The sequence below is a fragment of the Hippopotamus amphibius genome, chromosome 9 (genome assembly GCF_030028045.1).
Source record: "Hippopotamus amphibius kiboko isolate mHipAmp2 chromosome 9, mHipAmp2.hap2, whole genome shotgun sequence".
Taxonomy (NCBI): Eukaryota; Metazoa; Chordata; class Mammalia; order Artiodactyla; family Hippopotamidae; genus Hippopotamus; species Hippopotamus amphibius.
The window spans coordinates 42,239,630-42,261,449 of NC_080194.1; the positions used below are offsets into that span (position 1 = coordinate 42,239,630).

The 21,820-nt window shown below is 49.2% G+C and overlaps 1 protein-coding gene across 4 annotated transcripts in view; it reads right to left on the reverse strand.

The window, feature by feature from the left end:
- Positions 1-21,820, reverse strand: part of CLPB (ClpB family mitochondrial disaggregase) — a 171,006-nt gene that overhangs the window by 34,371 nt on the left and 114,815 nt on the right. For all 4 annotated transcript variants that reach the window (XM_057747655.1, XM_057747654.1, XM_057747656.1 and 1 more), the window contains 5 exons: positions 21,011-21,125; positions 11,398-11,475; positions 10,118-10,173; positions 3,964-4,008; positions 3,426-3,587 (listed from right to left, as the gene is read on the reverse strand). In XM_057747655.1, the coding sequence (XP_057603638.1) occupies positions 3,426-3,587; positions 3,964-4,008; positions 10,118-10,173; positions 11,398-11,475; positions 21,011-21,125 (456 nt within the window). The remainder of the gene's footprint in view (positions 1-3,425; positions 3,588-3,963; positions 4,009-10,117; positions 10,174-11,397; positions 11,476-21,010; positions 21,126-21,820) is intronic.

The following is a 21,820-nucleotide window of genomic DNA, read 5'->3' on the forward strand; positions in this document are numbered from 1 at the left end:
GGCAGACTGGGTGGGGCATTGAGGTTCACCTCAGGGTTATAGGGGCTGCTTTCCCCCCTTCCTGTCCTTGAAGGGAGGAGCAGAGGCTGGGCTTCCTGGGACTTCTGCCCTGTGCTATAGACTTTGGGGTCAATTGGGAAGGGGCCTGAATTAGCTCTGCTTGGTGTCTTGGTGAGAGCATTAGGGCTCCTGCTTTTCTGGATCCAAGCTTGGGAGATCTGGACTGGGTGGATATGGGGGGGAGCTATTCCCCCAGACTGGATCAGGTGCCCTTATAACTCCTACTTTCCTAGTGCAACACTCACCACAGTGGCTGAACTGCTTTTTGCTGCCTGTCTCCTCCTCGCTCATGAACCCTGAGGCAGGGACTGTGTCTCTGCCCTGCACGGAACCACATTCTCCTGGTCTGCCTCCTACTCTGGCAATTCCCTCTTTGGCTCTTTCTGGAGAGGTCGCAAGGCTGTTTCTACCTCTCTTCTCTGCACACCATCCTCTCACTAGGTGAGAGATATCATCCCTTCCTGTGGCTCCTGCTACTCTCTCTGTGCTGAAGCATTCCTGCGTCTCTGCATCTGGTGCAGACCTCTCTTACACTCCAGACCGCTCCAACTGATGCGCGACTTCTTGGACATCTCCATCTGGCTATGCCCCGGGCACCTCAATTTCAACAATTCCAAACTTTAGCTCCTTACCTTCCCCGTCACTCTGCTGCTCATCCCTGTGTTCCCTGCCTCAGGCTGATGGCAGCAGCACCCGTGGGTCACCCAGGCCAGAAATCCTCCGCTGCTCATCCTCGGCCCCCCCTCTCTCCTCATGTCTCGTCACTGGGCCCTGCACAGCTGACTTCCCAGGAGCTCTCTCCACCCCACAGCCCTGCCTGAGAGCAGGCCTCCCTGGCTCTCGCCTGAATTCTTCAATAGTCTCCTTGCTGGTCCCTCTTCTTCCTTCTAGCCCATTTGCTCAGTGCTGCCTACAGGATCTTTATAAAGTGAAAGCCTGATCATATTTCTCTCTTGCCTAAAGTCTTTAAAGGTTTCTTACTACCCACCAAAAAAAAATCCACACTCGTTTGCCTGGCACTCTAACTTTTTCCTGTCTACCTTACCCTCCGATCTCCACCACTCTGTTCTCACTCTCCCTCTGAAGTCGAGCAATAGTGAACAGCTGTGTTCTCTGGGTACAGCAGGCTGCCTCATGCCCTGTGCTTCTGCACATCAGGTGTCTATTGCCGGCCCTTCTCCACTCTGTTCACCTGGCAAACACTTACTCATCCTTGGAAGGTTTGCTGAATTACTGTTGAATTAAGTTAGTCAACAGGGCACTTCCCCTGGCACTGTGGGCTCTGGGAATGGTTGGAGTGAGACAAAGTCTCTGTCCTCAAGAAGCACATACGCATAAATCTGGCTAAGTAAACTGAGATGGCAGCTCTGGTCAATGGAGCCAAGAGCACAACCATCGGAACCTGCAGTAGGCTGGCGGGGGCTGTAGGAAGGAGCCATCATCAGCTCCCAAAGGCAGTCAGCGCAGTGACAGCAGCCGGGGAGGGCGGACAGGGCTTACACACGAGGCAGTAAGCGTTTTCCACGTGGGGCTGGCTGTGTTTCAGCCAGCAGCTGCCTTCCCGCTTTCTGCGCCAGGAACTTCTCCAGGAACGTGAGAGGCAGAACAGGCTGCTGTGCCCACCCACCCTGTGCTGGGTTCTCCCTTCCTGAGAATACTTCATTCCAGATCTACTGCTCTCTTTTGGCCCTGGCTGCACAGTAGTTATTTCTTAAGCTGCAGGCTCTGGAACTGGACTGCCTGGGTTCAAATCCTGGATTTCCTCTACCCAGCTGTGTGACCATGGGTCATGAGTTGTCTCACTTTAGTTTCTATAGCTTGTTACACGGAGGCAGTAATAACAGCTATCTTCATAGGGTTATTGGGAGGATTAAAGGAGTTCATACACGCAACTTTCTTAAAACAGTGCCTTGCACACAAAGTATAAAAATGTCAACTTTATTACATCTCCTTTCAACCTATCTATTAAGCAGGGAGTTCCCAGAGGGCAGGTTTGGTTCTGGCCCATAGCTGTGTACCTCAATCCCCTCAAGAGCTAGAATGGAGGGGGGAGGGGTGGTGTCTCAGAGCACAGGGGCGTGAAACAGAATATCTGGCCTTCATTCCTCAGTGGGGGCAGGTCTTGAGACAGGGAGCAGCTGAGAGCCCAGGAAGAGAGCAATGAAACTGGGGCAGGGGCAGGGATGCTGGGCTCGGTGGGGAAGGCAGTGGGCAGCTGTGGCGACATCTGGATCTGGTTCTTCCTCGCTTGGTACCCAGTATGCTATTTGGTCCAGGGGTATCCATTCCTGCACCTTATTAGTGCACGTGTGACATGGGAAGCAAGCCTCTTTCCATTTTCCCAGGGCTGGAGGGAGCTAAGTGGAAAGGTGGGCTGGACTCTTATCTGGCCAGGAGCTGGCTAATACAGCCCCTGCATGGGAACAGACAGGAGGCCTCATCCCCAGTTCTGCAGGGCCCCTGGAAAAGGGGGATGACAGCCCCTCCCATGATCATAAGCTCTCCCTTCCCTGTTTAAGGTAAGAAGTGGTACAGATGGGGAGAACTGGGGCTCTGGGACCAGATGTATCTGCAGTCCACCTCTGGCTCCTCCACACAATAGCTCTGCGGCTTTGGGCAAGTCATTTATAACCTCACTGAACCTCAGTTTCTTCATCTGTGAGAAATGATTTCTACCTTGCCGGGCTATTGTGATGATTAGCAACAGTGTCTGTAAAGTCTTTAGCACAGGCCTATTACACAGACTGCGCTGAATAAAAGGAAGTTGTTCTCATTTAGAGCTCATTCCACCAGCTGAGAGGGAGTCTGTCCTTGCCTGTGACCAGCCTGGAGCTCCACAGGAAAAGAGGGCTCCGCGAGCCAGGGCACCACCATTCCATCACCACCGTCATCATGACAGACAGCAGCAACGTTACTACCATTTTAAAGAAATGGTGACGACGATGGTTGACACACAGCGAGAAGCAGGAGCTGTCTGAGCCAGAAAGGTTCTTGGAGCTTACTGGATCCAGCCTCCTTGCTTGTCACATGAGGTCCCTGATGCCTAGAGATAGAGCAGAGCTAGAACTGAAAATTCAGCTTGCTCTCTCTCTCTCTACCCCCGGCACCTCTGCCTCATTCTGTCTCTCTAGAAGGTAGCCTGGCAGCCATAACATTTCAACTCTTGGGCAGTGCTAGTGTTTCCTTGGGTGCCCAGTCTGGGCCCTGGTCCAGAGAAGGAGTGAAGCCACATCTGCTGAGTGAATGTAAAATGAGGAAGCAGCAACTTGAGGGATGATCAGTTCTGGGCCCCTGGGTCCCCCTGTTTGCAGCCCCCCATACCTACAGATGTCCCCAACTCCATCCTGGCCCAAGCTGACTTTTACCTCATCAAACAGCTGCAGCATGATGGTGAGAACATCTGGATGGGCTTTGTCCACTTCATCGAAAAGCACCACGGCATTGGGGCACTGCCTCAGCTTCTTGGTCAGCTGGCCACCCTCCTCATGGCCAATGTAGCCTGGTGGAGACCCGATAAACTTGGCCACCTGGTGGAAGGAAGGAAATAAGTTAGGAAGGCCTTTCTATGCTTTTAGCTTCCAATATGGGGCATGCAATGGTAAGATGGCTTTATATATTGTAAAGACTGCCTGTCTCAACAAGGACAATCAGGTTGTCTCTGGGGGTGGAAGGAATCCTGCCGTGATGAGAGAGCAGATAGATCTTTTCTGTGTTTATTCTTCAGAGCAAGTCCTATGCAAAACAGATCAGTGACCCTGCTGTGTACATACGCCCCCTGCAAAGGACAAATCCCAAGGCTGCTGGAATTATCTCAGGCCCGAATGACAAGTCACATCAAAATAACCAGGCAGAGTCATATTGACAGGCTCTCCAAACCTCACTTCACCGAGAACTCTCACTCACCTCATGCCGCTCCTGGAACTCAGACATGTCTAGCCTGATGAAACCCTGTGTGGAAACAAGCAGGAGTCCATTTGAAGGCAAGGAGGCGGAGGGAAGGGTCAAGGAGGTGAGCATCTCAAATATATTCCAGCTTCCAAACCACACCAAGCCAAGATTTTCTATCCCATTCTCACGACACAGTTTTTTCTGGCTCCTCGCCTCCTTTTTCTACTCATCCCCCACATGATTTCCTCACGCCCTACCTTAATAAACCCAAGTCACATTCCTGCCTTAAGTCTGGCTCAGAATGTCTCTTTCTCCAGGCTTCTGCTGGGTCTGACCACCGCATCATCCACTCACCCCGCATTTACTGGGGGCATCCTGTGTGTGCCGAGCACTGGAGCTATGTCTCTGTTCTCTAGCAGCACCCGAGTGGGGCAGACTGGCACTGACAAAGTCAGTCACCGTCAGTGTGGGTCATGATGAGACAGGGGGCAACAAGCACCCAGACAGCCCATGGTCCTCAGCTCTGCAAGTCTATGCTGCAGGTGCACACGCCCCTTTTTCTTTTCTTTCTTTTTTCTTCTTCGTTTTTCAAGTGCAGTTGATTTACAAAGTTGTGTTAGTTTCAGGTGTACAGCAAACTGATTCAGTTATATACACATACACCCACATATATATTCTTTATGTATATATTCTTTTTCAGATTCTTTTCCATTATAGGTTATTATAAGACAGTGAATATAGTTCCCTGTGCTATACAGCAGGTCCTTGTTACTTACCTTTTTTATATACAGTAGTGTGTATCTGTAAGGCCCAAACTACTAATTTATCCCCCGCCCTTTCCCCTTTGGTAACCGTAAGTTTGTTTTCTATGTCTGTGAGTCTATTTCTGTTTTGTAAGTAAGTTCATTTGTATCACTTTTTTAGAGACCACAAATAAGTGCTATCATACAATATTTGTCTTGCTCTGTCTCACTTCACTTAGTATGATAATCTTTAGGTCCATCCATGTTGCAAATGGCATTATTTCATTCTTTTTATGGCTGAGTAATATTCCAGTGTGTGTGTGTGTGTGTGTGTGTGTGTGTGTGTGTGTGTGTGTGTAGTGTATATATATATACACACACACATATATATACATCACATCTTCTTTATCCATTCCTCTGTTGATGGACATTTAGGTTGCTTCCATGTCTTGGCTATTGTAAATAGTGCTGCAATGAACACTGGGCTGCATGTATCTTTTCGAATTAGAGTTTTTGTCTTTTCTGGATACATGCCCAGGAGTGGGATTGCTAGATCATATGGTAGTTCTATTTCTAGTTTTTAAAGAAACCTCCATACTGTTCTCCATAGTAGCTGTGCCAATTTTTATTCCCACCATCAGTGCAGGAGGGTTTCCTTTTCTCCATACCCTCTCCAGTATTTACTGTTTGTAGACTTTTTTTTTTTAGATTTATTTTTATTTATTTATTTTGGCTGCGCCACATATTAGTTGTGGAACTACAGTCATATGGTAACTTTATTTTTAGTCTTTTAAGGAACCTCCATACTGTTTTCCACAGTGGCTACACCAATTTATATTCCCACCAGTAGTGTAGGAGGATTCCCTTTCCTCCACGCTGTAGTTTTTCTTTTAAACTAATAATCTTCTCATTTATTTATGTTTTCACTTCATTTAAGAGCTATCCAGAATGTAGCTTGCAGCCGATCTCTCTTCTTGGTTGCACCTAGGGCTGATTTCCAGGGAAGTGGCCCCCTGGGGTGAGGCCCAACCATAACTAGCCCCAGGGCAAAAGCACACCATCTAGAGTTTGCGAGTTAACACAAGCAGAATGCCCACTCCTTTTCATGAAGAATTTCGGGATTTAGGGCACTAGAAGGGCATTCAGAGGTGCCCTGTCTCTCCATGCAGACCAGGGCTCCCCAGAGACTCCTGAGGCTCCTCTCCTATTGGCACATGCTTCCGTCTAAGAGCATGCCCCCACTGACTACGCTCCTCTCGAGAGCTGGGGATGAGGGGGCGCCAAGACCCCGAGAGGGAGGTAGCTATGTCTGAAATCCAGGCCATACCCTAGTTCGGCTGCGGGTCAGAAATTCAGTCTGTGATGTATTCTAGTTTTTTATCTGTCCTGTCCCTCTGTACCTGAGGTACAGGTGGCAGAAAGAGCCCTGGGCTTGGCTTCCAGGCCCAGTTCTCCACTATCTGCGTGCCTTGGCTGCCTCTCCTTCTGGAGCTGCAGTTTCTTCCTATGTACACAGGCCCTCATGTCCTGTCCCTGTTTCTCCCTTATGTTATGGCCTGAGGAGAGGACCTAATCCACGAGGTGGGAAAGGCCTTGGGGAAGTTCTTCAGGTCATGTGGGGGTGACCACTGTTATCAGAGCACATGGCGCATGAGCCAGCCAGTGTCCTCAGAGGGCCCCGGGCAGCTCGGCCAAGAGACACCCGGGCTTCAGGAAGGGTGGGAAGACCGACATGGGGAAGCTGGGAGTGCTGCCCAGAGGGAGCAACAGGCTTGAAGCCATGAGATGGGTATCTGGATAATAGCTGACACTTACTGGGTGCTTACTATGTGCCTGGCGATGTTCTAGATAAGGAAGCTATAAAGGGCTTAGAACGTGTATAAGTCTATGAGGTAAGTACTATTATCGTTCCCACCTTACAGATGAGAAAGCCAAGGCACAGATTAAAGTAACTTGCCCAAGGTCATTCAAGCTTGACAGTCTGGCTCCAAGCCTGTGCTCTTAGCCACTATACTCACTGTCTCATATTTCCCACTCCATCAATCAGCTGGGCTCTTGGCATCTTCATTTGAAGTGTTCTGAGCTTTGTGCCCAGAAATATGTCAATCAATGTTCCAAGATAAGAGGGAGTATAGATTTCAGTGCTTACTGACACTTACGTCAAGTTACCTGGGTTCTTATCCCAGGCTTACTGATTTGCTAAGTTAACTCTGAACAAATCTCAGGACCTGATTTTGTTGGCTGGAATAATTTTGGTTTCACATGATCTTAGTTTAGGGTTATCTAGAAGTGAGGCAACAATAACAACAATATCCAACATATACTGATTGCTTACTACATGCTGAGGATGGTGTTTAGCATTTTACATCATTATCTCACTTAACCTTCATAATATTCCAATGAGACAGGCATTATTGAATCCATTTTACAGATAAGAAAACTGATATAAACAGAGATCTCTGCCAACTCCAGAGAGTAGTTTAGAGTTGGACTCAGATCCCTGCTGCTCCTGATCTCTTCATCATACTGCTGCTATAATCGCAGTCTTTAGGACTTTACCATCCAACATCAGGATGAAATCACAGAATGCCATTAAGGTTTTTTTCTCAAGGATTATTAACCCTAATAATGGAAGTTAACAAGGCTGCTCAATTTGGGAGAAACAGCAGAGGTTAATAAGAGAAAAAAAAAAAAAAAAGCTCACAGGCCTGGTAAAGGAATTAAAAAAATGTGCAAACAAGTCTTTATGAGGCAGCCAGGTCTGGAGGTATTAGTCATTATTTACAAACGAGGAAACTAAGGATCAGAGAGCCAGAACTTGAATTCAGGTCACTGACTCCCAAGTCAGTGCTCAATTCTTTCGGTCAGCCCTCCTTTACACTGGGCCCTGTACATGACACTTCCCACATATCACTCCTTGGGTTCTGGAGATGTCAGGTACCCTGATTAGAGAGCTTACAGTCCAGAACCCTCAGATTTTGAAGGCAGGTTTCAAACATGCCTGTTATATGGCCAGATAATGTCTATGTTAAACACAGATGCTGTAACGAGTTGGTCCTCAGGGTTGGTGAAGCTAGAAGTTTTATAGAAGCAACAACTATGATTTAAAAATAAAATACATGACTGGTTATACTGGCTTCTCATGCCTCTCATCTCCCTAGGTGACATGGGGACAAATGGACAAGTCTACAATCTAGCGTCCTCTTGCAGCTGAGAACAACGGTTTTGAGAGAAGAGTTGAGAGACTGGATTCTGATTTTACTTCTTCCCCTAACAGGTGACCTTGGACCCTTAACGCTGTAGGGTCTCAGTTTTCTCATCTGAAAAGTGGGTCTAATTCAGCATTTAAGACAGTGGATGGGGGTACTGCTGTGGAAAGTACAGAGTGATGAATAAATACAAGACAAGGGGTCAGGCATTTACTGGGTGCTAGAGTCTGAGCTCGCTGTGATTCATAGTATCTCACTTGATGCTCACAACAGCCTCAGACACAGGACTGATTAGCTTCACTTTGAGGCAAGAGCTGAAACTTAGCAGGGTAAAGCAACCCGCCTCGGGACAGTAAAACCTGCACCAAGGAACGGCTGACTCCACAGCCTGGATCACCCAGCCCACTGCCTCCAAGCGGTGACGGTATTACCTTTGTCTCCTAGGTAAGGCATGTACTGAAGCATGCCATCATCAGCTTTTAGGACACCCTGCACTGGTGGAAATCTGCCTCTTGTTTAGATGCTCCAACTGAAAAATGACTTGCATCATCAGCCTTTTATCAAGCCCTTTCTCCTTTCTACACCAGCAAGTCAGCAGATACTTTCCTTCTACTTCCACTGTGTATGAAGACATATTAAGACAGCTTGGATAAGGAGATTATAATTCGTAATTAAATATTAACCTTTCTGACAGTATTAAAATTAAACCACTCAAAATTCTTCATCCCTAATCAGGTGGTTCCTGCCCGTAACTGCATCTTCTCTAATAGTCTTGCTAGTTTATGGTTCTTTCCAGAGTGCTAATTGTTTCAATCGCTGCCAACCTGATGAATTGTCTTAAAAACGTTATTTCAGTTGGAGCATATTAGCATGCCATGCACTGCTTCTTGCCTGCCTTCCTGCCTGCCGAGTGGGTCTGCTCTGGCTTTGGTTGGGGCAGCTCACAGACAGCTACTGGCAGACCCAGTAGATGGGGTCCATGGGTGCAGCTCAGAAGGACACAGCCTGAGCTACCTTGTTTCTGTGGCTGCCAGGCCCTCAGGGAGGTGGTGAAGGGGGAGCTAGGCCAGAGCAAGGACAGGAGGTGGCCAGGACTCTGTTACTGGTGGTCTGGCTGGCAGAGGCCTAGGCAATTCCTCATCACCCCAGCTGGGGAGGCCTTCCACAGAAACTAGGCAAGGGCATCCAGGGTCGTGCACAACCTGTGATGCCCCCACACTGGGAAGGGTAGTAGGAAGAAGAACATCTGGCTTTAAGTTGAAATGTTTCTGGAATCTCCAAGGACTGCTCTGACATATTTCTCTGTGTGAAAGAATTCCTGGTCAGCCTAGAAAGTCAAACTGAGCAGGCCTTGGAAAGCCAGAGTCTGAACAAGCAGGTGGGCTTGGCCCTGTCCTATGGAGAATCCAGGCCTCTGAATCATGGGGAAAAGAGGACTGTGACCACCTCATAGCTTAGGGCATAAGAAATAATGTTTAAAAGCTCACATAGGATGGAGAAAAGCAAATCCTCTTATTCATACTTGTTTGCTCCTACAGGCCTGAGACTCCCTCTAGCATGGCCTTGATGGCACTAGACAGTAATGATATGTCTATTTGTTTAAGTCTTTATTGAATTTTGTTACATTGTTGTTTCTGTTTTTTTATATTTTGGTTTTTTGGCTGCGAGGCATTTTGGGATCTTAGCTCCCTGACCAGGGATCGAACCCGTATCTCCTGCACTGGAAGGCAAAGTGTTTTTTTCTTTTTTTTTTGGAAGGCAAAGTCTTAACCACTGGACCACCAAGGAAGTCCCCATGATATGTTTCTAAAGCTGTCTCTCCCTCAAGACTGAGGTCCTCAGGGCAGAGGAGTGTCTTAATGCACGCTGTATTATTTGGGATCTAGTATAATACCCAGCACAGAGCAGATGCTTAGAAATGCTGTATACATGAATTTCACTGGGTTTTCCCAAGTGCCCCAAGAGTTAAGCAGGGCAAGGATTATTCATTCTATTTCATAGATGAAGAAATTGAGGCACAGAGAAGTTGGATAACTTGCCCAAATTCCTGGAGCAATTGGTAGCCAAGCTGGGGCCATAGCTGAGGCCTGCTTCCTCGGCCAGGGCCCATTTTTTTGATTGGCTATTGCTAGATTCAGGGAGCCTAGGATTTTCTGGGCTAGCAGGAGTGGCAAGCTCTCCATGGCCTGTCAGTCAGGCCTAGGTCCCAGCCCTTACCTTTTTGGCATCTTTGTGCATGTATTTGGCTGTCTGCTTGGCCAGTTCTGTTTTTCCTAGTAAGAAGGAAAAGAGAAGTACTGGGTTAGGACCAGATGACTATCTCCTGGGATGAAAGAATATTAGAAATGTATGGATGCTGGAAATAATATATGTTACAGATGGGAATGTTGAGGCTCCGAGAGAGTCAGTGACTCAAAGTCACCAAGAGAATTAATGGTAAAGCTGGAACCAGAATCAACGTCTGCACTGCATCTTGATTTTTCTGTGAATGGGGACTGAAGCTTTTTCCTCTATAGAAGCACCCTAAGAGTGAGAGGTTGACTCTTATAATCCAGAGGCATCTTGTCCTTTGAAGCCCAGCACAAACCTTGCCTCTCCTAGGAGTACCCTGCCTTTCTGGCTCACTGCACTGTATCTCTCTGGACACTCATGGTCTTGCCATCCAGCCAGGCCCTTGGAGCCACGGGCCAGAGGCTGGGAGAGGATAAAAAGCACCTCTCCTTGGCTTCACAGCCTTTCTTTGTAACATAAAGAACGAATGACAATACCAAAGTTGTGGCTCTCGAGGGTCATTTGGTATGATGGTCAAGCCTTTGGAAGTCACTGGCTGGTATGGGTCAAGTTCTGTAGTATCATGTGAGATGATGGTAACCCTTTGGGACCCTACAACTGAGGGAGTGCCCACGAAGATGCTGAGAGGGGAAGAGGAGGCAACAGATGCATGAAATTCCCCAGTCAAGACAATGGGAGGCAGTGGCTGCGGCACCGGGGTGGGGATCTGTGAGGGTGGAGACTGAGGGGGTGAGAGCGCCTCAGATAATCCAGCCCAGATGGCTATAAAAATCCCCAACCCATTTCACTGCAACCAATTTTGCTATGCACTTAGCACTGTGATGGCCATGAGGGGCTTTCTTTAGCTTCCTAGAGGGTTACGTCCCAAGCTACACTAGATAAGGCTGGTGCACTGGGCAGCAGAGGTGGCTCAACTATTCCTAAATGGCAGCCTCTGGGGCTGCAGAGTAGCTGGACTAGGAATAACAGGACCCCAAGGGCCTGGCCCTCCAGGTGAATTAGGCCCTGCACCACAGCTTCCAGAGGGAGGGGCATAATTCCAGCTGTTCCTAAGGTGACAGACGATCCTCTTGCCGGCTCTGTAATTTGGAGACAGTTGTTTTGGGAGCTGGCTTTGAACTAGAGGTGGGTCGTGTGATTCTGGCCCATAGCAGCTGGGGCTCCCCCAGCTCTCCTTCCCCACAGGCTGATCTACTCCCAATTACCTATTCCAGATGATCCCAAGAAGAGGAAGACCAGAGGGTGTTCTTCGTCGTACCAGCCATTCTCCTTCCTCCGGATTGCTACGGCCAAACACATAAGATGGGAGGACAGGGAGGGAGGCAGATAAATCAATGACACAAAAGGCAGGATAATTATCACTAAGTATACAATATGTTTTACTGCTCTGCGCCCACTCAAAGTCCTCACTACCATTAGTGCTGCCTAATCTGATTAGCTGGCAAGGCCCCTAGAGACACCTAATCAGGTTAGCATGGATTTGGAAAGCTGCCCAGAGCAGATTTCGGATAAAGTTTTCCAGGATGAGCACTCAGCGTTGCCAGGGAAACTGAAAGGCGGGTGGATGGTGAATGGAAGTGAAGGGGGTAGGGGGCTGGTGAAGGAGAATTCGAGAGGAACTTCAGCTCTCAGCTGGTAACCCACCTACTCACCACTGGTGGCAGGCCAAGCCTGCCCCTATGCAAATGGGAGAGGCAGAAGCCCATGGCAGGCCCTTGGGGATCTGGGGTGTGAGCTCTAAACTCTTTCCCATAAGGTCTTGTCTGTTGTTAGGAAATACAGCCAAATGCACTTTCTGGAAGCCAATGAAGGGTAGTGTGGAGCTCAAGGCAAGGAAGGGTTAGCCACTTGGTTAGCACCTCCACCAACATGGCCTCCACTGGGCAGGGGTGGGGGAAGGGGAATAGACATGTACTAGGTTCCCCAAGGCTCAGCTCTGCTAGAGTGAGCGCTGACCTCTCCTCTTCAGGAGCAAGTATATACTCAAGGGCTCTGCGTGCAAGGTGAGGAAATAAAGTGTTCAACCACAGAGTGGGAGAATCAGGATCAGAAGCATCACTCAAGTATAAGAATAGGGAGCAGAATGGGGCAGAACCATCAGAAGAATCATTTATTAATCATGCTACCTGCTAGGCCCAATGGAAAAGTCGCCAACATTTTATTACTCAAGACCCATATCCTGAATGGAAAATATTGCTTTCTACTCCATCATACGGAACAGGAAACTGAAACAAGAGATAAAGAGATTTGCCCAAGTCACACAACTAGTAGGTTACCAGCTGACTTGTGGTGATGGCAGAGTTGCATCTCTAAATCTGTCTTCTTTTTTTGTCACATATGGCTACTTAAAAAAGCAAGTATCAATTTGGGTTGCATGAACAGAAACATGACAGGAGCAGGAAGGGGAGAGAGTACTGTGCAATGTCAAGGTCAGTCTGCAGATGGAACAGCACACATGGTCTGGTCCCCAGAGTGCTGGGGGAGACGAGCAAAGGGGTACATGTCAGAGGACAAGGCCTGGAGACCAAGTCAATGGAGGAAGAGTTATAGTCTTAGGGAAGCATCTTCCAGTCTTGAGGTGCAAAAATCCTAAATGCTACACTGTGTGGTAGAATCTGTGTGGCTGGGTGTCAAAGAAGTGTCTGAAGAGATCAAGGAAGGCTTTTGGAAGAAGTGGGACTGATGACAGATCACAGAGACTGAGTGGGATCCGGAGGGGCAGAGGTGCAGGGACAGGAATGAACGTGAGTAGTTGTGGGTGGGATCAGATCACAGAGGTCTCGAATACCTGTCTTAGGAGTTCAGGTCCACATTGTGGGCTTTCTCACCTCCATCTCTAATGCTTCTACCTAAGATACTTTCTGGTTCTGGCCTCAGCAGAAACAGAAACTGTGCAACCTCATGGACACCAGACTAGCCACTCTGCCTACCCAGGAGACACTCGCTGAGACTCCTCAGAGAGGCCTGAGAAAACACTCAGTCTAACCTCTCCCTTGGGCTAGGTCTCAGATCATCTCTAAACTGACTGGCTTGGTTCTTGGAAGGCCTGGCCATAAGGGGAACTCACAGGCCTCACAGGTACCTGAAGGCTGGGGATGAAGATGGAGAAGTCCCAGCCTGGTGAGAGGGAGTCCCCAGTGTCCTGACAGAAACAAGACCCTGTGGGGATGGGTGTCTGGGGAGGTGGAGATTCTGTAAAACGGCACAGGCTAGACTTCTGTGACCACTATGTGTGGAGGTGTGTTGAGGCGAGGGTGAGAGGAGGAGTCATCTGAAAGAAGTCACACTCTTCCAAAAGTTGGCTAAGTTGAGAATCCAGGTTGGAAAGAAGCTGAGCATAAACTAGATACAGGCTTCAGGGGGATATCTGGGGAGGCAAAAGTATCCAGGCATCACTCAGACATGTGGCCTGGGGGAACAGGGTTCCCCAGGTGTCATGAATCTGAGGTTCTGATCTTGACTTCTCTTTCAGGAAGCGTCCCAGCCCACCCGAGCTGCACGCCTCTGGGTTATGCAGTTCAAAAACACCACAGAGAATGTGGAATCGGATTACGCCTGGGGCCATCTTTTCTCACTTCTTTTCTAATAACGCACCTGGGAGAGAGCCCTTTATAATGCCAAGCAGACTCTACTGCACAGCTGTCCCTGGTCAATTCTGCCAGGCCCAGGGCATGAGTCTGGGGTGGGCTTGATCTGGGCCCCCTGTGAAACAGGCGAAATGCCAACTATTAAACAATTACAACTCTGGATATCTCTAATAATATCTGAAGAGAAAAACGGCCAAGCAGATGGTGTCTGACAGAATGAAAAATGGAAACAGCTAGGAAAGACTGGGGAAGGCGGGCCCTGGGGTGTGTGGTTGGCAGGATGGTTGAGGACCAAGGGTCCTGTCGGGCTGGGACAGGCAAAGATCTGGATAGCCCCATTTGGGATATGGCCATAGGTGCTCTCACTGTGGACAAGCAAATGCAACAGCTTCCTCTGCTAGCACTTCAGAGTCTATAAAGAACTTCTGTAGACGTAACTTCATTCGAGGCTGGTTATGAACCCATGAGGCTGGCAGGGAAGGTAACTCGATTCCCATTTTACAGACGAGGAAATATATATAAAGAAGTTAGGTGACCTGCTCAAGGTTACACAGGTAAATAAATGAACCTGGGCTCTACCCCTGGTTCTGGCTAGCTTGAGCCTGAACTGGTGCTTCAGCAGTTTAGAGAAAGGAGTTGGCTCTCCCCAATCACAGCACCTCCTCATTCCCTCACCTTACCCTGGAAAGCGGTCCCTCTGCAGTCTTCCAGTCTAGCTGGCTCAGCATTCCATACACGGTCTCAGGAGCCCCTGCCCCTGACCATATCCTGACCACTGCTCTCTGGGCTTGAGATGGTGTCAGGGTCGCCTGAGCAGGCAGCTCAGCCCCTTCTCTGGCCAGTCCCATGTCTGAAAGCTCCAACAGGCGTGGCAGCCTCTTCACATTCTGGGCCAGTGCCAGGGCCTCCTTGCTGGGTTCTTTCCCTTACCAAACGCCTTCTCCTGGCCATGTCGACCACTACCAGACCACCCTAAGTCTCACCTGCAACAGCTCTTCTCTGTTTACTCCACCACATCACATCTGCTCCATTAACTCCCATGTTCATCTATGGGATGGGATGGTGGAGAGGGCAGGAGTTACAGGATCTAGTTTTGAGTCCTGGCTCTGCTACTTATTAGTTGATTGACTTTGAGTAAAACACTTCCTCCTTTAGAGGCTTGCTTTCTTCATCTATAAAATGGCTATAGCCATACATGCTCAGTCAGCCCCACATGAAGATTAAAATGAGTTAATGGTTATAGTATTTTATAAGTTGCAAAGAATGGAATAAGAATAAGAATAAAAATAATGGTAGTCATAGCAGCAGCAGTGGCAGCAGCCATTAGCTTTGATATTTTACAGAGGAAGAAACTGAGGCTCAGAGAGAGGCAGTGGAACGGGTTTCATCTGTCTGTGCCATCATATCAGGGGAGGTTGTGCCGCAATCTGACTGTGTATTCTGTGGGTGCATGTGCCAGGCATTCTATTCCCCAAGGGGCTCTTGTCCCAACACTGGTATAATGTGTGCTGACTAAATGAATTAATTCTTGGTCTTTCTGGTATCACAAGGGGAAAAAACCAGACACTTCAACTCCCATTTTACAGAGAAGGGTGAGGCCTGGACCCAAGAGTCTCTCAGGGCTCCAAGTGGTTACTACTACCCTTGGGTGAATAAGGTTTCCACTCTCTTCTTTACCTCTCTCCAGGGAGCCTTATCCATTTGTTCAGCAAAAAAGCTCTGTGTTGAGTGCTGGGGCTCCTACAAAGAAGCCTAAAACAAGGTTTATGCCTTTTGGTTGAATGCTGCTATGAAAAATGTGGGTTCCAAGTGGGATGGGAGCACTGGGAAAAGTGTGGGAAAAGCCATTTGTGGCTGATTGTGACTTGTGCCTGGAGGATGAGGGGGAGATGTCCAGGCAGTCTGGGTATGATGGGACATTCCAGGAGGAAAGCCCCTATGTGTGCAAAACCAAAGTGAGACAAAAAGAACTGCCTCCTCCTCCCATGCCAGGCCTTTGCCTCCATCCAGCTCAAAGTTCTAGGGGAGTCTGGGTAGGCTGACTCATCTTTCCTGATAAGTTCTAGTGATGCAGTGGGAGAGATTTTTTAACCTAACCTGGAACATGTTCGTTCCATGCTTCTGCCATCTCCTAGGGGAATGTGTCCTTCAGTGGAAGTCCATCGTTGAGTCACCTAAATGTCTATTAGCAATTTCCTGTCTAAGCTTAAAGGTTCAAGGAACACAGCTCAAGAAGTGCCTGCTGACTGAGTAGATACTGGTGTCTCAGGTCTGGTGGACGATGAGAGAAGAGTTCTCTTCTTCGTCTGTAAGGATTAGTTTTTCATAAGGCAAACTTGCTATTAAGGGGTTACATATTAAAATGGCAAAGAACAGCTTTTGTTGAGCCCACCCACTGACTGTGCCCGTGTGCATACTGTGGGACAGGGATCCCAGCAGGGAAGGCTGCCACCCTTCCAGAAAGAGGCTGAGATCAGAATCTGTGCGGAGGAGATACAGAACATCAAGATGGGCTCAGACTTTGCTCATCTGAGTTCACCTGAGTTCAACAGCCTTTTTCTTTTTTTTTTTTTAATTATTTATTTTTTTGGGGGTACACCAAGTTCAATCATCTGTTTTTTTTTTTTAACTTTTCTTCTTTTTTTTTTCTTTTTTTATTTTTTTGGGGGTACACCAGGTTCAATCATCTGTTTTTATACACATATCCCCATATTCCCTCCCTTCCTTGACTCCCCCCCCTCAAGTCCCCCCCCACGCTCCCTGCCCCAGTCCTCTAAGGCATCTTCCATCCTCAAGTTGGACTCCCTTTTCAACAGCCTTTTATACACCTGTGTACCAACCCTGGGGAAACAGACCTGAATGAGAGGTAGTTCCTGACTTTGGGAGGGAGAAAGACATACAAACTGAGGCCATGTGGTAAGTGCAGTGACAAAAGGTGTCCACAGGAAGACCAGAGAAAGGACCTGGCACCCAAGCGGAGGGCTAATGAAAGCTTCCTGGAGAAGGCCTGGGTATCGAGGGTTCTGGCAGGCGAGAGAACGGGCATGGCAGTCCAGACCATAAGAATGGCAGGGGCACAGGAGGGACACCTGAACTGGTGAGGTGGGAGACGGAACTGTAAGAAGTTTTCTGAATTAATCACTGCCTCTCTACAACTCAGGGATGACCTGGATGTATTTCTTGGATTAGAAACAGGACTTCAAGGGAGGGTCCAGAAAGGTGCAGTGCTTAGGAAGATTACATTTTTGGATTAGTCAAAGAGGGACGTGGAGCATAGGATAGGATGGCGCGCCTACTGTGCGCACACGGCTGATGCTGAGATTCTGAATTTGGGCCAGACCCAGGCTTGGAAGAGCAGTCAAGGTGGTAGAGCTTCCCAGGGGAGTTCATGGGCTTTAGAATCAACTGGGACCAGATGTGATAGGTTTTGGGGACAGGCCCCTGGTCAGAGGGAGCCACAGGCTGTGCAGGCTGACCTGCTGCTCAGAAAAGGCTTCTTCAAGCAGGTCTGGGAAAATGGCCTGTACATCCAAGGGGTCAAAGGCTGAGTAGTATAGGTGTTGTAATTAACTATTTTTCTACGGTCACATTCCTAGTATGCTTGTGAACCACTAGAAAGCAGGCTTATAGCTTCTCTTCTTTCCTCAGAGCACATCACAGAGATGGACAAGGGGCCATACCAAAGTAATTAATTTGACAAACTGCACTAAGCATTTACTTCAAGCAGAGTGCTGTGCCAGGAACTGGGAAAACAAAAATGATTCCGTCATGGTCTCTGCCCTCAGGAGTCTACAGTCTACTGCTCCTGAACTGAGTGAGCCTAAGTAAAAATCAGCCCGAGTGTGGCAGGCGGGCAGGGCTGGGGTGGGGAAGGGGCCAGAAGAAAGGGAATTCCAAGCAGAGAGGGCAGCATCAACAAATGCAGGCAGGAAACCAACACAGCATGTGCAGGGCAGCAGGAGCAGCCGCTGCGTGCAGTGCCAAGTGGGGAGGGGTGGGGCAACCAAGGAGGGGGCCAGCAGGGGTGGGCCTTGTATGCCAGCTTAGGGCAGCCACTCCAAGACAGAAAAGGAGGCAGAGAAACCAGTGAGGAGGCCACTGCTTCGTTCAGATGGGAGATACTGAGGTCTTGAGCTGGGACAGTGGTATTAGGAATAGAGGAAGAGGCCAGGTTTGAGATCCATTTAAGAGTTAGAAGGACAGAACTTGATGGGCTGTAAGGGGTGAGGTGGAGGGAGAGGCCAAAGAAACACCTAAGTTTCTATTTAGGAGACCAGGGAATGGTGGTGCGTTTACTGAGATAGGAACACGGGAGGTGACTTGGTTGGAAGAGGGGGGTGGAATCTAGCTCTGAATGGGCCAAACAGACAGCTGGTTGCCTTTCTGAGGATGGTGGGGCACAGAGGCTCTGCGCTCCCAGGAGGTCTACCCAATACAACAGGCATCCTCCCCTTCCCCGTGATCAAGAACAGATCGTGCGCGATCAATGCAGACCAGAAGCTCTGCATTCTGGATGGAGAGCCTCACTTTCAATGTCAGCGTTCTGGCCTATGGTCTGTAGGATGACTCTGCTTTGGCTCCAGTGACCCTAGAAGAGCAGAGAGGTCATGGGGGTCTGGGCTGTGGGGTTGGTGCTTTATCTCCTCCATTTGTAAGGCGGTAACTGTGCGCCAGCCTTGCTAGAAGCCCTGCAGCTGGGGATCACACTGATAAATTCACTGTATTACTTTGCACAAATCAATATCCCAGCACTTACCACGGGTTGATGTGACCGAAATTGGTTTCAGCCAATTCGTGAGGGTAATAAATGGCCATTTATCAAATCAATTCATTCTGCGGCACTTCTCTGGCTGCCCATCCTCATGGTACCCCTGGGGTGCCAGGCTCCACCCAGCCAGTCCCCAGCACACAACTAACACTAGCCTAGAGGACCCAGGGAGGCCTGGCCTACCCTCTAGATCCGCCTCCCTCTCTTGCACCTGCTTCAGTCTTGAGGTCCTGAGGCACTGGCCGCTGCTTGCCGGTCACAGATTCCGACCCAGAGAGTGCCGCATGCTTCACCTGAGCTGGCAGCTGAACACAATCTATTACCAGCGTGATCCCTGGCTGCAGGGCTTCTAGCAAGGCCGGTGCACAGTTACTGCCTTACAAATGGAAGAGAGCATACCAACCCCGCAGCTCAGGTCACCCACAGCCCATGTCTTTTCCAGAATCACTCGAGCTGGCAGGGTCAACCTACAAACCACAGGACAAAGATCTGCCTCCAGATCTGCGGCAGCGCGCAGGTGACAGAATGGAGCATGGGTAGAAGGAAGCACTTGGGCAGACTTTCTGACAGCCGCTAGGAGGTAGGACGTGGAATCATCTACTCCTGCTCTGGGCCAACGGCAGGGAGAGGCGAGGTGGTGTAGGACAGGCGGAAGAGGCCAGCCTGAGGCTGGGACTAGGTATTAGTCCCAGGTCGAAGGAAATAGCTGTGGGCCTGCCTACAGAGCACAGTACCCAACCCTAGATGGTAAACATCTCGAGGACGGGGACTAGGTTTTACTGAGTGCTGTGTGGCACATACTGGAAAGAGCATGTGCTTTATAGTCTGACAGTCCTGGGTCTGGCTCCCTGATACCCAGATGAGGAAACTGATGCTCAAAGAAGCTGAATGCCCAGCCTGAGATGCACAGCTGGTAAGTGGCCCACCTGCTATTTGAGCCCTGGCTGACTGAATTATTTCCATCTTAATGTCCTCCTCTCCCCCCAACTACTTCTGGGAGCTTCACAGCTTATGGACTTAAGAGGCTGGTGAGAAGCAGGAGGTCAGGGGAGCAGGTAACCTGCTGGGAAAGGGCTGGGTAAGAAGTGGACATGAGACTCCAGCAGGATATGCTTTCTCAGATCTCTGCTAGGTTATCTGTCTCTCCCATGGGCTCCTCCTCTTCTCTTCAATCCAAGAGCTCCCAGGGTATCCTTTCTCTCTACCTCAGACATGATGAAGTGGGGGGTTTCACCTCCACGGTGGTGGTGACAGTGGAAGTGCAGTGTCCTAACCACAGGACCACCAGGGAAGTCCTGGGAAGAGGTTTATAAACTTGAGCTAAGCTTCAGATTGCCTGCAGGGCCTGTTAAAAACAGATTTCTGGGGAATTCCCTGGCAGTCTGGTGATTAGGACGCCGTGCTTTCACTGTTGAGGGCCCAGGTTCAATCCTTAGTCGGAGAACTAAGACTCCACAAACTGCACAGTGTGGCCCAAAAAAGATAAATAAATAAAAATAAAACAACATAAATTAACCTCCCCCCACCAAAAAAACACATAAAACCCCACAGATTTCTGGGCCCTAATGCCAGACCTTCTGATTCCACAGGTCTGGGACGAGGCCTCAGATCCACATTTCTAACAAGTTCCCAGAAGATGCTGGTGCTGCTGGTCCAGAGACAACTCTGAGAACCACTGCCTCGGGGGATATCCCCTTGTCTAAGCCAGGCCCAGGGCTCCAATGTCCTTGCCTCATCTGTCTGAGGTCACCCTCAGGAAGTCATGCACCTGAGTAGAGGAACAATGATGAGGCCACCATCCTGAGCAGAATCTCAGTTTGATATATCTCTCCAGTGGGGTCTGCATGGGCAGGAGGGTTATTAGATTAGCGGTTACACCAGCAGGCAGTCTAGCTCCCAGGGGTCAAAGTACCGGACATAAGAGCTTCCGAGGTGGAGAAGGCGGCACTCAAGACTTGTTCAGGATGTTTTCCCTAAAATTGAGCCAGCTGCTGACAAATTATACTGAAGTGTGGCAGAGTTCCAGGCTGGGAGACAGAAGATAAAAGTTCTAGTTCTGGCTCCCCTGCTACATTACTAGTGATGGACAAACTCCTGTTCTCTGGGTCTCAGTTTCCCCACCTGAAAAATGGGGGTGGGGTGGGGGCAGTGGACCAGATGAAGGTCAGAGTTAAATTCAAAGCATAGGAAAGCAGCCTTGAGCAAATTACTGTCTCAGCTTCCTCATCTCTAAAACGGCCATTTAACGGCACCAACTCATAGGGGTGCTGTACAGATTAAATGACACGACATATGCAAAGAGCTTAGAACACTGCCCAGAACACAGGAAGTACTCAACAAATGTTCTGCTATAATATTATTAGCCACGTCTCCCCAGCATGGAGCTAGCAGGCTACACCTCATTGCTGCGGACTATGAGCTTCCTTGCCCTTTCCAGCGCGGGCCAGCATCTCGCACACTCACCAGCACCCACTGTGGCGATGGCACTCTCCTGACCAATGATGTGCTCCTTCAGCCGCTGCTCCAGGGGAAAGCGGCGCCGCTCCTCGGCCTCGTGCTTCCGCTGCTTCTCTTGGTACTGTGGGGAGAGCGGGAAGGTGGCTCAGGGGCGATGGGCCCAGGAGGATCCTAATTTCATTCTATCTCCCAACCCAGGGGGAAAAACACAGGTCTGGGTCTCTGGGGGTCCTGATGCACAGCTCTGGCTCATGACCACGGGAGGCTGGCCCAGTCCTCCCCCTGCACCTCAACCTAGGCCTCACCTCATCTCCTACCTCGGGTGGCTACTGCTCAGGGGTCCTGGCTCACCCTGCTAGGAAAGTAAGTACTGCTAGTAGATTAACCCTTGACTGTGGAGTCTGACAGAAGACTTGGTTCAAATCTCAGCTCTATCACTTACAAGATGTGCTTATTACCTGGAGCAAGTTACTTTGCCCCAGTTTTCTCCTCTGTAAATTGGGGACTAAATATGATGATGTATATAGAAAGTGCCTAGCATCATGGCTGGTGTGCACCAAGTGCTTAAAAATACAGGTTCTTTTCCTTTTCCACTTATCCTCTTGAAAATCATTTTGGTTTTCAAACCAGAGCTATGAACAGCCTCTATTTCAACGATACTGCATTTCAATTAAACACATGTATTCAGCAATTGCTGTGTGCCTGGCCCTGTGCATGCGAGGACGGAAAGGTGGGGCAGGGGGAAGGAGGAGACTTGTACCCTGCCCCCTGGGAGGTTTAGATGATGCTGAGTGCCTGGCATGTGTCTGGCCTCTA